Source organism: Bubalus kerabau, chromosome 20 (assembly GCF_029407905.1).
Source record: "Bubalus kerabau isolate K-KA32 ecotype Philippines breed swamp buffalo chromosome 20, PCC_UOA_SB_1v2, whole genome shotgun sequence".
In the NCBI taxonomy this organism is placed as follows: Eukaryota; Metazoa; Chordata; class Mammalia; order Artiodactyla; family Bovidae; genus Bubalus; species Bubalus kerabau.
The window spans coordinates 38567638-38584430 of NC_073643.1; the positions used below are offsets into that span (position 1 = coordinate 38567638).

Sequence of the window (16793 nt, forward strand, 5' to 3'; positions counted from 1 at the left end):
AATCCATTCCTTTATTAATTCATAGAATGTCCATTGAGCATTTTCCAGCACGTGGCCACCTAGAAATTTCTGAGGGAATGTTTCCAACAGTTGTTCGTTCTCTGTTAAAAAGCAGCCTACTTGACAAACAAAATGCTGGGTTGCATGAGTCTTTTAAATATAAAATTGTTTTGTTTTTTTGCTCTGTTGAATTCCATTTTTTTTTTCCTTTTTAGTTGCTTGAATTTCAGATTGACTGTATTGGGCGAGAATCTTCATAAAGATAGAACCTCTGACTGTCATTTTGTGACTTTCATGTATGTTGGCAGTGATGAAAAATACATGGAAATGTTGGTTTCAAACTGAATTTCGGTGACTGACTGTGGTTTTGGGTTCATGGTATTTAAGGAAGAAAACAGAATTCAGCTCTTCTACCAATTGAGTCTGGATAAGACATATATATTTAACAGTGATATTGCTTTCTCCCCCATGATTTGTGCACAGGTGGCACGTGGCCAGCAGGAGTGAATGTAGTGCCCAGTGTGGTTTAGGTTACCGCGCATTAGACATCTACTGTGCCAAGTACAGCAGGCTAGATGGGAAGACTGAGAAGGTTGATGACACCTTTTGCAGCAGTCACCCCAAACCAAGCAACCAGGAAAAGTGCTCAGGAGAATGTAATACTGGTGGCTGGCGCTATTCAGCTTGGACTGAAGTAAGTTGGTTCTCATTCAGAGAGTCTTCTTGGATGTTAAATCTGATTAGTTGATGATGACTCCTTACAGAGCTGCATTGAGGAAACCTCATTAAGAGTACCATGATTGACTTATAATGCCTGCCCGCATTAAAAATGCAGAAAAGAGTAATACAATCGATCTGTGATGTCTGGTGTGGGCATAGCATATGGAAAATTGGAAGTGGTGGAACAACTTAGCCAAACAGTTTTTTCATATCCCACAGGCCATTTCTGATTTTGTTGTCCTATACCAGTTTGCTAATATTGGCTTTGTTATGAACCTGGTAAATAAATTGATACCATAAACATATACCCCTAAAAAGAACAAGTAGAACTGACCAGGCTTTGTTGGTTGGTTGTTTCCTTAGAATTGGAAGAGACAAGATAGCCTAGCCAGTATCTTGAGCGTGCTTGATGAGAAACTTAGCAACACTTTGGCTTCATTTTTTTTTCCCTTTCAGTGTTCTAAAAGCTGTGATGGTGGAACCCAGAGGAGAAGGGCTATTTGTGTCAACACCCGTAATGATGTACTGGATGACAGCAAATGCACTCATCAAGAGAAAGTCACCATTCAGAAGTGCAGTGAGTTCTCCTGTCCAGAGTGGAAATCAGGAGACTGGTCAGAGGTGAGATGGGAAGGCTGTTAATTCCCCAACAGGTCATCTCTGATGCTCAGTTCTGAGCCTCTCCAGGTCAGTCCAAAGTTAAACCAGCTGCACCGTTCTCCCACCTCCCATTGAAGAAACAACTCTTCTTCCACCCACCCTGTGATTGTCTTACTGGACATGACATGAGTGATCTCAGAGTTGCAGTGGGTTTAGCTGGATCACCCACTGTAATAGCTTCTGTTGGGGATTTTTGAAGTTCTAGTCCCTCACCTTCTCGCCTCTTTCAGACCTGGCTAAGTTGCTGTAAAGGAAATCAGAGCTTTTTAATTATAAAGCTGCATTGGTTTAGATTTGAAGTTTAAAAAAAATGAGATTCCCTAATAGCTTATCTTTGAAATGAGAGAATTGAACCCTAGCAAGTGACCTATTTGATTACCCATCCAGTTGCTAGTAGAAAACTTGGGAAAAAAGAGAAAGGACCAGGCTGAGTATTCTAGGTTTATGCTTTGCTTATCTCTTATTTGAGGAAGCATATCAAATTGTTTAGCAGGGTGGTCCCGGGACAACAAGAGAAAGAAGATGAAGGCTCTTTCTCAATTTTATAAACAGTGCTAGTATTTCCCAGTGAGATTGTCTCTGAGCAGGTCCTCCCCACCCCCCGCCGCCCCAGCCCCACCCCCCAACGCACCTTCCTTCAGAGGAACACATGGCAGGGGAACAGAAATTGTCTTATTCACTGGGCCAAGCCAGGAATGTGGGGAGAGAGATATTTCTACAGCTTCTGTATCCATTCCCTTATCTCATTCAGGTAAGTGAAATATTAACTGTTTACTTTCAACATTAATTAAAATCTCAGTCTTAAAAGAATACTGTTAATGTCTCTAAATGGCAGAAAAGTAACAGTACATGTGATTAACAGTGTCTGTCTCCTGGACAGATTAACAGGAAAGCTAGTGCTTGTGTTTATGTTAAAAGCAGCCTTAGCTTCAATCTCGATCCCATATTTGGTTAAAATAAAAAAAAAAAATGAAAGAAAGCATTAGATTTAAGTTCTACCTAGATAGCTAATACTAGATAAAGTATCATATCAAGTTATGTAACAAACCTTTCCAAAAATAGATAATGAAATAGAGGTGGGAAATATCAAAATATATATTCAGTATGATCCCAATGTTCTATAGCTAAAAGAGGAAGAAAAGAGCAATATTTTAATAACGGTATCCCTAGGTAGATAGTGAGACTTGGGGCTTGTTATAATTTTCCCTTTTATGTTTTTCTGTATTTTTCAAGTTTTCTACAATGAATGTAGGTAACAATGATTGTTATATTTAAGACTCCTTAAATGAACAGGAGCTAAGCACTTCACTTGCGTTTTTCTCATTCAGTTTTCACAATTGCCGGCCATTAGCGCTACTGTATTCCCATTGTACAGCCAAGAAAACTGAAGTACTGGGAGATCACTTAACTTAGTATCCATAGTCAGTTGTATTAGGTTAAAATCCAAGTTAATCTGACTCGTAAATTCCCTACCGTTAGCTCATATGCTACCAAGCCATGGATGCTATTTTTTAGAATTTCAGAGCCTGATGCTGTGTGACGTTTATGCTGTGCTTGAAACTGGCCCAGAGCCTGGATAAATACCGAGTGAATGAACGAATGAGTGACAGAGCCAAAAGCATAAGGCCTGATATGTTTACAGATTGCGACAAGAGAGAGAGAGAGAGGAATTGCTCTGGGAAAAGAGCACACCTGGTTTTGCTAATCGATGACTAATCCGCAAGAACATCAGAGTGCATTGTTCAGAAATGACCCTGACTAGCTGTGCCTTTTCTTACAGTGCTTGGTCACCTGCGGAAAAGGGCATAAGCACCGCCAGGTCTGGTGTCAGTTTGGCGAAGATCGATTAAACGATAGAGTCTGTGACCCTGAGACCAAACCGACCTCCATGCAGACCTGTCAGCAGCCAGAATGTGCGTCCTGGCAGGCGGGTCCCTGGGGACAGGTATTTTGAATGATAAAGTTCTTAAGTACATTCTTTCCTTCTTATCTGGAGCAGGCCTGCAGAGGGGCATTCCAGTGGCAGGGATTTCACCACTGTAGCATGAGGCATGCGCAGTCCCTCTGTGGCGCCAAGCGCTGGAAACCCGTAACCGTTCTGCTACACTTCTGAGGGTTGTTGCTCCCCTCCGGGAGCTAATCATTCCCTTTCCAGACCCACGTGTGGGTGTTCGCCCTTGGGTTAAAACTGTAGCTTGAGCACACACACATTGGAACGAATTCACAACAGATCTCCTCGTGCCTGGCTGATGCTATCTACTAGCATGCGGCTGTGGGTCTGTAACAGAATGTGATCCAGCGCCAGTGTCTTTGGCAGGAGGGTCTGGGCTGGGATTTGAAAGGGATGTTTTAGCTCCCAGTGTCATGGTTCCTAAGCTCACCTCTTAAAAATAAGTCAGGCTTTTCAAACAAAATTAATTAGATCAAAGTTTGCAGGCTTCCTCTCTCTTTGAAAGAATCTTCCAAGTCCCTATTGTTGGTTTCACAGTCACTTGAACTATTCTGAAAGGAAAGAGTGAGAATCTCCCTTGGGCTTGCATTTAAGAAGTCACGACTCTTAGAATTAAGTCTTTCCTAATATAGAAGCAAAAGCGTTCTGGGTACTATTTAAGTAGCACTCCAAGTTCCCTAGAGAAGCAAAGCAGCTGTTTGCTGTCACTTACGTAATCTCTCTAAGACTGCCTCTCCCTCCACCCAGTCCAACCACAGCCACAGCCTCTTCAGGCCCCTGGCTTATGTCTTCATTTCCAACATGCGTGAAGTGAATGAGAGTAGATTTATTACTGCACCCTTACAGTTTCTACCTTTCGCACTGGGGCTCTTCCGAATATGCCCTGTTAACACAGCATCCCTGGTGGTCAGAATGGTTGATCATGTTTCATCACACTCAGTAAATAGGTGGAGTCTGCCTACACTCCATACCTTGCCTCCTTTTTGTCTATATCTGCATATTTCTTGTGGAGAGTGCATCTCAGGGTCACTGTTAAGATTTGAAGATAACATCTTTAGAACTAACTGACCTTTTTTCTTTTCCCTTGTCTATGGCATGTCAGTCTTAGCCAGAGATTTGTCCTTCCTTTGACTAAACATACAGTTCATGGCAACCATCTGTTCTTTGTTGTTGTATTTTTTCCCTTAATATTATTGAAGGATAGTTCATGTTTATAAGAGAAGTTTTGTAAAAAGCAATTTAGCAAAAAGGAGATAGCCATACTCCTAACTCTGTATTTCAGAGTTAATACATTTATGATTTTCTTATGTTTTAAAAACTAGTATTAGAATTGTACTTATTTTGTTAATTGAAGTAAAACTCATGAAACAAAATTAACCATTTTGAAGTGAACAAATCAGTGACATGTAGTACATTCAGAATGTTGTGCAACCTCCACCTCTATCTAGTTCTAAAACATTATATCACGCTAAAATACTCACCAAGCTGTTATTCCCCATTTCTCCTTCAACCCTGTAGCCAGCATTCTGCTTTCTAGCTCCACGAGTTTACTTATACTAAGTATTTCATACACATGAAATTATACAATACATGATCATTTGTGTCTCCAGCTTCTTTCACATAGCATAATGTTTTTGAAGTTCATCATGCTATAACACACATCTGTACCTCATCCCTTTTTATGTCTGCATAATATTCCATGTGTGCATATAAGCGTAATTTATCCGTTTATCCCTTTAAGGATATTTGGGTTGTTTGCACTTTTTGGCCATTGTGAAAAGTGTTTAATTCTTCTATAAATGTTTGGTAGAATTTACCAGTGAAGCCCTCTGGTCTTAAGACTTTTTTTTATTATGAGATCTTTGATGGCTAAGTCAATATTTTTACTTCTTTTTTGTTTCTTATTAAGTCAGATTTTGTGATTTGTGTGTTTCTGGATAGTTTGTATGAGTTTGGAAATTCATGTGTTTTATCTCGATTGGCTAATATGTTGGCATAGAATTGTCCACACTACTTTCACTATCCCATTTATTGCTATAGAGTCAGGAGCAGCGCTTTCAGTTTTGTTTCTGATTTTAATTGTTTGCATCTCCTCTGTTTTACTTTTAATCAGTCTAGGTAAAGGTTTATAAATTTTATTATCTTTTTAAAGAACCCTCTTCTTTAAGAAAACCTGATTCTGCCACTTTTTGTCAGTTTGATAGCTTTTTCAGAGAGTGGGAATGGATCAGTTCTTTACTATCTGCCCTTTCCATGACATCACTCCCTCTACTTACTGTTTTTTAACCACTTTTAAATATAACAGTTAGTCTTAGTTGACATATTTCCTTTATGATCTGTTTGCTATGGTGCATTGAATTGACTTTGGTTCTTCCCTATTTAGGTGGTTTCTAATATTTTGTCATTTATAAATAATATTGTGATGACCGTTCTTGTATAGAAATATTGATGCAAACTACATTTCTTTAGGGAAAATTTTCAGAAGTCAAATAAGAACTTTACAAAGTACCTATTTTAGCCACAGCATTCTGCTAGGTATAGTGTGAAAGATGTAAAAATGATTGACATGTACTCCCCTCCTTCCAGGGGTTTGCAATCAAGGAATTAAACTACAAACATTGTTCCTATGGGAGGTAGAAATAATTCCATGTGATATCTTGATAATTGATCAGTCTAATTTGTACAAAGTAGAATTACCCGCTCTTAACTAATTTCTTGGGGTGCCAGTCCTCTGGCCCACTATGATGGGAATATTTTTTCTCTTGTGAATGTTATGGGTGAAGTTAGGGATAGAGAACATTTGCTAGATTGTATATACTTTCTGTTTTATTTCTTCCCCTCAGTGCAGTGTCACTTGTGGACAGGGATACCAGCTAAGAGCAGTGAAATGCATCATCGGGACTTACATGTCAGTGGTGGATGACAATGACTGCAATGCCGCGACGAGACCAACTGACACCCAGGTAAGGTGCCTTTGTCAAACTGACCTTGGCTACTAAGACGCCAAAACTCCCCAGGAGCTCAGTCAAAACAAAAGTCCTTTTATAGGTAAGTATGTAGGTAGAAGAAACAGTAGACTAACTAAATTGTTCTGGATTTATTTATGTGTTATATTCTGGATCTAATTTTTTGATGTAGTACTTTTGTCTTCTATATTTCTTTGAATTGTATGTAGATTTTGATTCTGATTCTAAATTATATGTAGATTCTTAATTCTGATTCTTCCTAGGTGGTGAAGATTGACTCTTTGTGCTGGTTTTCTTGAACTCAGATTTTTTTTTAATAATTCCAGTGTCAGTCAGTTCAGTCAGTTAAGTCACTCAGTCGTGTCCGACTCGTTGCAACCCCACGAATTGCAGCACGCCAGGCCTCCCTGTCCATCACCAACTCCCGGATTTCACCCAAACTCATGTTCATTGAGTCGGTGATGCCATCCAGCCACCTCATCCTCTGTCGTCTGCTTCTCCTCCTGCCCTCAATCCCTCCCAGCATCAGAGTCTTTACCAGTGAGTCAACTCTTTGCATGAGGTGGCCAAAGTATTGGCGTTTCAGCCTCAGCATCAGTCCTTCCAATGAACACTCAGGACTGCTGTCCTTTAGGATGGACTGGTAGGATCTCCTTGCAGTCCAAGGGACTCGCAGGAGTCTTCTCCAACACCACAGTTCAAAAGCATCAATTCTTGGGCGCTCAGCTTTCTTCACAATCCAACTCTCACATCCATACATGACCACTGGAAAAACCATAGCCTTGACTAGACGGACCTTTATTGGCAAAGGAATGTCTCTGCTTTTGAATATGCTATCTAGGTTGGTCATAACTTTCCTTCCAAGGAGTAAGCGTCTTTTAATTTCATGGCTGCAGTCACCATCTGCAGTGATTTTGGAGGGTTCCAAAAATCCAATGTAGGGTTCAGCAAATGGTATCATATGTTCAGGCTGCAAGTGTTGGAGCTGTCTTGTTGCAGCTCACAAGTGATGGTTGGTAAATTTTCAGAAATTTTGCAAGCTGGTTGTTATATACTGCCATTGTTGAAAATTGAAAATAAAAACCTATAATTAAATGGATAATATTAAAAATAGGTTGAAAAATATTCAGAGCTTATCACTTTCTAATTATCTTCCTATATTTTAATACTTTATTTCTTACTACTATGATTTACATTACATTTGTATGTATTTGCATGGTGAAAATACTATATAATGGTGAACCATTGCACATCCTTTCCCAGTCTGTGTTCACTGATATTAATTTGTTAGGTTGACATTGGCCATAGTGAGAGTACTTATACCACAGAAATCAGCAAATGCTGTGAGTCGGAGTTTAATTGATTTTCATGTTGATTATTTCGGCTTAAAAGATGATAGAGCAAGTGTTCATAATGCAGACTCAACTTTAAACAGTTTTATGTCTGCAGCTATTATGTTGTGAAGAACACATACAAAAAAATTAAAGATATATCTTTCTGTTATTTGAAAATTATTGCCTGACTCAGCAAAGAAATTGTTCATGTCATTGGTGAATGAGTGAAGTTCTGACATACATCTTCATTGTTTCTCCTTCACAGTACTCAGTTGTAAGCAAAATATCAGCTAACATTCATGTCAGAACTACTCTGGTCTAGCAATGACAGCCATAGTTTGGCACTAGATTCAAGAGTTCAGCAAAAATCAACAAAAATAATCTGTAAGAATTAATTGGCTCTATGGAATTTGATGAAAGTGAAAGTGGAGAGTGAAAAAGTTGGCTTAAAGCTCAACATTCAGAAAACCAAGATCATGGCATCCGGTCCCACCACTTCATGGGAAATAGATGGGGAACAGTGGAAACAGTGTCAGACTTTAATTTTTTGGGCTCCCAAATCACTGCAGATGGAGACTGCAGCCATGAAATTAAAAGACGCTTACTCCTTGGAAGGAAAGTTATGACTAACCTAGATAGCATATTCAAAAGCAGAGAAATTCCTTTGCCAACAAAGGTCCGTCTAGTCAAGGCTATGGTTTTTCCTGTGGTCATGTGTGGATGTGAAAGTTGGACTGTGAAGAAGGCTGAGCGCCGAAGAATTGATGCTTTTGAACTGTGGTGTTGGAGAAGACTCCTGCGAGTCCCTTGGACTGCAAGGAGATCCAACCAGTCCATTCTGAAGGAGATCAGCCCTGGGATTTCTTTGGAGGGAATGATGCTGAAGCTGAAACTCCAGTACTTTGGCCACCTCATGCGAAGAGTTGACTCATTGGAAAAGACTCTGATGCTGTGAGGGATTAGGGGCAAGAGAAGAAGGGGACGACAGAGGATGAGATGGCTGGATGGCATCACTGACTCGATGGGCGTGAATCTCAGTGAACTCCGGGAGTTGGTGATGGATAGGGAGGCCTGGCGTGCTGCGATTCATGGGGTTGCAAAGAGTCGGACACGACTGAGTGACTGATCTGATCTGATCTGATGGAATTTAAAATGTAAAATTTTATATCTTATTACTGTTTGTAAACTTTATGCTACACATTATTTATATCAGAAAAAAACTTATAATAAGCATATATATACAAATATATATACACACATACCTGTATCTATAAACACACCTTGTTTCTCAAGAGATCTAGCTGATAATCATTCACCAGTATACTGTTCAATGTGGACCTTGATTCTGGCATCATTTATATAAAGAGAGTATGTCATGAAAAATGGGTTTTCACATCAGCTTTGCTAATTGCAGAAGATAGGATTTGAATCCACACTATGCCCAGAACTCACGCTCTGAGGCCCCATCTGGCAGGTGTACTGCCTCGCTCTGAGACCCTCACTCTGCTACTTTGCAGCTTGGGTCGTTGATGGATGAAGAGTCTCAAAAGGAAACGAGTATGGCAGTGTAGTTCATGTCGTCATCACTGATCAGTTAACCAAACACCACATGTGACTTGTGTCATTCTTAGTTTCATTTATTGAAATGCTCCAATTCAGTGCATGTTAACTGGGAAGTATTAGCTGTGACATCTGAACAATCAAGAAATGAGGTCTTAGCAACTTGCTTAGAAATTCACAAAATATATTTCTAAGTTATTCAGTAATATTCATGGATTGACTATAGGGAAGCTTCTGCATTTGTAGCATGTGAATAAATTCTTCACTGTGCCAAGTTCCCTGTACCTTTCTTTGGACCCAGGCAGAGGAATCGGCAAGGTCTGGAGCCAGATAACAGAATTTCCTGTTAGGTCTGTAAGCTTCCTAAAGTCACTTAAGCCCCAAGCCTCTAGCACTTTGCACTGTGCCCAGGGCTTCCTGGGAATTTAATGGGTATGCATTTAATCAAAGAACATTTGATAACCACTGATGCTTGGAATGATAGTGATCGGGTGTGGACTTTCATTTTCCCATTTGTAAATCTGGGAATATTATCTATGCATGAATAACCTCAATCCATTATAGGAATTTCCTCTGATTGAGGGGTGTGATACAAATTCTAGGCTTTGGAATGTTGAACACACCTGTTATAGCTAGATTTGACCTTCTTCAGGGCTTCAGGAGGTATCTTCAGGTACACTTGAAGCACATTCATGGCTAGCAAAATCTGACTAGGAAACAAAATGTAGGAACAGAATTTGGCATTCAGAATTTGTTTTTAAGTAACAATAATTTTAAAAGGGCATATTGCTTTTTCTAAATTATGTGCCATTTTATAATATTTCTCTTCACACAAATAGGTAAATAAATACGGTTTTGAAAATCATGAAGTTGGGAGTTCCCTGGTCGTCCAGTGGTTAAGACTTACTGCTTCCACTGCAGGGGGCACAAGTTCAATCTCTGGTTGGGAAACTAAAATTGCAAGTGGCATGAGGCATGGCCAAAAAAAAAAAAAAAGAAAGAAAATTATAAAGTAAACTCCTGCTCCGTATTAAGGCACCCACAAAGGGACTTAGATTATATCCCATTTTACAGTTGAATTTGTAGTTGGAACTGAGAGATGTCATGTGAAAATAAAAGTGTTAGTCACTCAGTCTTGCCTGACTCTTTGCAACTCCATGGACTGTAACCCACCAAGTTTCTCTGTCCATGGAATTCTCCAGGCAAGAATACCCACTCCAGGCAAGAATACCAATGGAATGGGTTGCCATTCCCTTCTCCAGGGGATCTTCCCGACCTGGAGTTGAATCCAGTTTTCCCACATTGCAGGTGGATTCTTTACTGTCTGAGCCACTAGGGAAGCCCAAGATATCCTGTGACTTGTCATGTGACTTGCCCCAAATCGCAGTGAAGCCTGAGATCTTAGAATTATCAGTCCTTATATTCATATGTGCCATGGCTGAAAGGTAACTTTGGCTCTTTCTTCCCATCCTCTTCTAGGACTGTGAATTGCCATCTTGTCAGCCTCCCCCAGCTGCCCCGGAAGCAAGGAGAAGCACACACAGTGCGCCAAGGACCCAGTGGCGATTTGGGTCCTGGACTCCAGTAAGAAGTACAATGGAAGAAGTAGAGAGGGTGGAAGGAGAGGCAGATGTTCTCTGACATGACTTTAGGAAGTAGGTTGCTATCCAGTGAATGACCATTTCAAATAACCTTTCTGCATTATTTCACCCCAACACCTAGTGCTCAGCCACTTGTGGAAAAGGTACCCGGATGAGATATGTCAGCTGTCGGGATGAGGACGGCTCTGTGGCTGATGACAGTGCCTGTGCGACCCTGCCTAGACCAGTGGCAAAGGAGGAATGTTCTGTGACTCCCTGCGGGCAATGGAAGGCTCTGGACTGGAACCCTGTAAGCAAGTGAATTCTTTGGAATTGGGAGAGGACTGGGGGAGCCATAAGAAGGATGACTAGTCATGGGTCAAGAAGGTCAATCAGTACTATTTTAGAATTGGACTTTGGTTTGTGAATTATTTTTCTCCATGTATGTGCAGCTGGTATGAATCGTAACCAGATGTGCAAGAAGTGCACATTTCTTCAAAATGTGTAAATTAACTTACAGTCTACTTAAGCCCACATCCTGTTGGGCTGATTGAAAAATGCAGTTTTAATTGAGCCAAGCCACATTAGAATGTAATAGGCTTGTGTAGTGCCAGAAGTGGCAGGGAGAATTAGGGGAGGAAAGGGGAGCCTCAGCTTGAATCTGGGTGCCTCCCGCATCCTATGGTTCCCTGAAGTCCTGTGCCTCTGCTTCCCTGCCAAGAGTAAGAAGTGGGAATCCTCAGCTAACACTATGGATTCTCCTGTGCACACTGGGAATCACCTGTGGACTTTTATAAAAATAGAAAAAGCCTTTGTCTTCAGGTAGCTGCTGCTTTCTGCCTTGCAAAAAGCTTCTGAGTCCAGGAAATCCAAAGCTCAGGATAGGTGAAGAGAATGGAGGTGAATATCTCAATAAACACCATTAATACATATGTGAAATCTGAAAGAAAATCCAAATCTGTGAAAATCCAAATCTTTGGGTCCAGAGAAAGCTGTGTAAACATCCAGACCTTGATGTTAACTGGCTGCATGACCTTGAGCAGTCTGGTGTAAATCCTTGAACTTCAGTTTCTTCTGCTCTTAAAAGAGGCAAAAAAGAATAGCTTATAATATAGATTATAAGGATTGTTTGAGAGTCTGTCTATTAAATGCTTAGAATGAAGAAGGTGCTCAGTTGTAGATAACCTCACTCTCATGCCCTGAGCTTCCAAATATACACACACAGATGTCTATCACATCCATCAGTCTACTCACCAGGTATTTGTCAAACTTACTAAGAAAGGGCTGCTGCTGCTGCTAAGTCGCTTCAGTCGTGTCCGACTCTGTGCGACCCCATAGATGGCAGCCCACCAGGCTCTGCCATCCCTGGGATTCTCCAGGCAAGAACACTGAAGTGGGTTGCCATTTTCTTCTCCAGTGCATGAAAGTGAAAAGTGAAAGTGAAGTCGCTCAGTCATGTCCGACTCTTAGCGACCCCATGGACTGCAGCCCACCAGGCTCCTCCATCCATGGGATTTTCCAGGCAAGAGTACTGGAGTGGGTTGCTATTGCCTTCTCCAAGAAAGGGCAGTGACTGACAAATAAGAAAGTCCTTGCCTTTATGAAGATCATGACAGTGGCAATTCCAGTCAATGAGCAAATAATGATATAAATATATGATACAGCACCAGATACTGATAAGTACTAGAAAAAAGGTCAAGCACAGTGATGGCGGAGAGAAGGAGATGATGTGCTTTTAGACAAGGTAGTCAGAAAAGTCCCCACATTGCACTGGCCAGCACTTACATGAAGTGAAGCAGTGAGCCACATGGATATCTGTGTTGTGCAACGGAAAGTAGAGTAGCTGCAAAGACCCTGAGATTGGGATGTTCTTGGCCTAGTCAAAAAACATCCATAAGGTCAGTGGGGCTGAAGTGCAGTGTATAGGGAATAAAAAGAGATGTGTCAGAAAGGTAGCCAGTGACCACATCATGAAGGGCCTACCAGGTCCAGGAAAGGACTCTGGACATGACTCACAGTGAATTGGGCAGTCACTAGATGAATGACATGATCTGAGTTTTGTTCGCAAGGGTCATGGTTTATGATATGGTTAACATATCTGTGGATAACAGACTTGGATTGTGGGTGAAGGCATCAAGATTACCAATAGGTCCCCAGCTGAAAGGCCACTGCAGTAGTCCCGGCAGGGGAAGGTGGTGGCCTGGACCAGGGAGGCAATGGCAGAGATGATGGGAAGTGGCTGATTGGGGGTGTATTTTGAATATACACAACAGGCATTCTCCATGAAATGGCCTTGTGGTGGGAATAAAAGGGGAGAGAATGGAATGTGAAAAGTGAAAGTGTTAGTCACTCAGTCATGTCTGACTCTTTGTAACCCCATGGACTGCAGCCCTCTAGGCTCCTCTCTTCATGGGATTCTCCAGGCAAGAATACTGGAGTGGGTAGCCATTCCCTTCCCCAGGTGACCTTCCCAACCCAGAGATGAAAACCGGGTCTCCCACCGTGCAGGCAGATTCTTTACCATCTGAGCCACTAGGATATATGCCAGGTTTTTTGGCCTGAGCAACTGGCTGAATATCCTTTCTCTTTCCCTTTCTGAATATCCAATGTAGTGCTCCGTGACATGTGGGCAAGGTAGGACGACCCGGCAAGTGGTCTGTGTCAACTACAGTGACCACGTGATCGATCAAAGTGAGTGCGACCCAGATTATATCCCAGAAACTGACCAGGACTGTTCCATGTCACCATGCCCTCAGTGGACCCCAGACACAGACCTTTCTCAGAACCCTTTCCTGAATGAGGACTATCACCCCAGGAGCATCAGCCCTAGCCGCACCCATGTGCTCGGAGGAAATCAGTGGAGGACAGGCCCCTGGGGAGCGGTGAGTAGTCCCTCAAGTCTTTCTCGAATTTGCCTTCTTCTCTTTCACTTGATATAATGCTCAGAGAGAAGCAGACTAGAAACACCTCTGGAACATCTTTATCTCAGGAGGGATTGATGTGCACTTTTCATTTGTTGGGGTTAATTGTAGTCCCGGAAGGGGTGTCACTTGAGACTCTAAGCTACCTTAACCTCTAACCAGGTGGAGCAGGGGGTGTCACTGCTGGGTGACTTGATCAGGCAGCTTCCTAGAAGGTACTGTGAAGGCCATGATGATTGATCCTGGAGCTGGCAGACGGCTCCTCCTTACCTGAAGGAAAATTCAAAGGGCAGAAGAACTTTTCTGAAAGGAAATTTTTAATGAAAGTCATTTTCCTTCTTGCTATTTTCCAGATGAGTGCAGTCTTAAAGTGGCACATTTGCTATGCCATTTGTAGTAGCGGATTAGGAGAGAAACACTCAGCCGGGTAAAATCTGTGCTTAGAGGAAAAATACCATTAACTCAATGGTTAACTGCAAAGGCTTTGAGAGAAGTTGCCTCTGTTTGATCCAAGGACTTGCACTTTCCAATTTTAGGGTCTTCAGCTGGTCCCCTTTCCAATGTGAGCCTGTTTCATCATCGCTAAAACAAAGTTAATGATAGTGGTGACTTTGTTGGGTTGTTGTAAGAATTAAATCAAGCAATGCAAATACTGTTTCACACTCTCCCAGCCATAGAGTGAAAATTAAATGTTGATGATTATTGTTATCATTATCTTTATCCTTCAAACTAGAAAGAACTTGACAAATAGTATTTAACATTCAAAGGAAAAATATGCTCTCAAAAGTTCTAGAAATTTTTACTGAATAGTTTTCCAAAAAATAATTATATTCTGGAATACTGGACATGTCTAAAGGAGCTACAGGAAGGGTAGGGCAGCAGGAGATCCTGGGGGAGGTTTGGGGAGTTTGGTGTTTATTAATCTCTCATGAAGTCTTCTTTTTAATTGTTTATTATTTGTTTCCTTCTAGTACTGCTAACCGTGTTTAATTATTTCTGGACTAAAAAGCTTTAGAAGGAACTGGTCAGTTTTCCACCATGGTTATGTTTCAATGAATTAGGCTTACTTTCCTGTGATGTTGATGGCCCTTATGGGTTTTATACACTGGACCTCTTGATTGTAAGCAGAACATCTGCCCAGGACCTTCACCACCTCATTCTCCTCCCTTACTTTCCACTTTGAAGCTTCTTTTGCCTGGGTTAGAAGAAATTTGGGTTCTATGAAATTAAAGAGTGATCAAGCGAGGTCATCACTGAGTGTCCCATGATTTTTCTAGTTGAAAAAATTCACAGCTCAAACATGTGTATTCTAATGATAAAATTAGAACTTAAAAAAAATTGAAAGCTATTCTGATTTAGGACTACATTTGTGGATAATGCATTCCTTTAAGATTGAATGATTCTGCCCTTGGGCAGAGTTCCCAATTAAGGAGGATTAAGTAACCTTTTTGCAGCAATGGGCAATACCATTCTTCTCCTCATTGTGCCTGTTTTTTGTTTGGGGATTTTTTTTTTTTTTTTCTAAGTTAAGTGAGGCTGAAGGTGGATGATGAGATTTTTCAGCTCTTGCTTGATGTGCCTGACTTACTCCCAGGAGTGTGTGGCATGCGTATACCTCTCTTCGTGGTTTGGGATGCTTGATTCTTCCTGCCTGCAACAGCAGGAAAGGCAGCAGAGAATTATGAACACTAGAGAACGGGAATCTAGCATTTTCAGTAGATTCTGGAATCAGAACTTCATTTTCCAGATGTGTTTGTGTAAACTCAAACCTTCTATGAGATTTTCAGTGTTAGCGACTAGGGGTCTCTGGTTGCAAGCAAAAGAAAAGGAACTGGTTCTTTCAAGGGAAAGCAAAACTGTTCATTTAGCCCCAGTAGAGACTGAGCCCAGAGCATCTTCAGGGATCTCATTGAGGGTTGGTAAATTTTTTCTGCAAAGGGCCAGATAATATTTTCAGCTGTGTGGACCATACAGTCTCTGTTGCAACTAACAGACTCTGCTGTCTTAGCACAAAAGCAGGCATAGACAAAATGTAAACAAGTGGACATGGCTGTGTTCCCACAAAGCTTTAGTTATAAATGCAGCTGGCAGGCTGGATTTGGCCCCGAGGCTGTGGTTTGCCAGTCTAGATGGAACAATATCTGTAAGATCATTTCTTTAAGAAGTGTCTATCTTAATGAACCCTTTTCACTCTGAACCACCCTTGGGTTGCTCTGCTCAGGATTCAAATTCCCAGGAAAGTCTGATTGGCTCAGCCAGTTCTACTTACTCCTTGATCAGGAAAGTGTAGAACTTCTTAAAAAATAGTCCCACTGGGACTTCCCTGGTAGTCCAGTGATTGAGACTCCGCACTTCCACTGCAGGGGCACAGGTTCGATCCCTGGTCAGGGAACTAAGATCCTGCATATGGCATGGCATGGCCCCCCAAAAATACAGTCCCACTAAGGTGAGGTCCATTGATGGATTTCTTAAAGGAAAATCCAGCCTGCCAGATATCAATGGGAAATATACGAGGCAGGTTAAAAAAAAACAAACAGATGTCCATCATCTCTTGCTTCCCTAATGGCCATTCTCTCTTGTTTTGTAGAGTGTCGATGATAGATACAGGGTTTGTTCAAAGGAATGTTTACCTAGGAAAATATGTTGTCTAAAGAGGATAGGAAAATTGTTAACAAAAGTAGTCCAGAGTGAAATTCTGCAACATGGGAATGGAATGAAGAATCCCTATTAATTAAAAAAAAAAAAAAAAATGTGGCAAAATTGGACCTGGAGAAAGATCATGTACAATATTTCACCTTGATATGGGAGTATAAAGACCCTGGCTGACCCTGGGTCGAGAATGGTGCAGTGCGAGTTCTAGACTGTGCTGGGCAATTGCTTGGCCCCCAGCTGAGCTCTGTCTCTGGTCAGATTCTCTGTAGGAAGCATTGGACTGGTCACTGGGCAGCCAATGCATTAAGCTGACCCTGTATCTGTTGTCCTTCCTTGCTCCACTCAGCCATATTGAAGGGAGGATAGCCTGTGGTTTATGAAGCTATTCCTTCCAGAAACTCTAATCATGTGACCAGCACTGTGGAACCTACTAGGGTTACAAGTATGAT

The 16793-nt window shown here is 41.4% G+C and overlaps 1 protein-coding gene across 4 annotated transcripts in view; it reads left to right on the forward strand.

The window, feature by feature from the left end:
* Positions 1 to 16793, forward strand: part of ADAMTS9 (ADAM metallopeptidase with thrombospondin type 1 motif 9) — a 160594-nt gene that overhangs the window by 72828 nt on the left and 70973 nt on the right. For 2 of the 4 annotated variants that reach the window (XM_055558400.1, XM_055558397.1), the window contains exons 20-26: positions 484 to 694; positions 1177 to 1341; positions 3161 to 3325; positions 6175 to 6294; positions 10671 to 10775; positions 10914 to 11081; positions 13384 to 13653. In XM_055558400.1, coding sequence (XP_055414375.1) covers positions 484 to 694; positions 1177 to 1341; positions 3161 to 3325; positions 6175 to 6294; positions 10671 to 10775; positions 10914 to 11081; positions 13384 to 13653 — 1204 coding nt within the window. The remainder of the gene's footprint in view (positions 1 to 483; positions 695 to 1176; positions 1342 to 3160; positions 3326 to 6174; positions 6295 to 10670; positions 10776 to 10913; positions 11082 to 13383; positions 13654 to 16793) is intronic. The other 2 variants (XM_055558398.1, XM_055558401.1) reach the window with 2 other exon arrangements.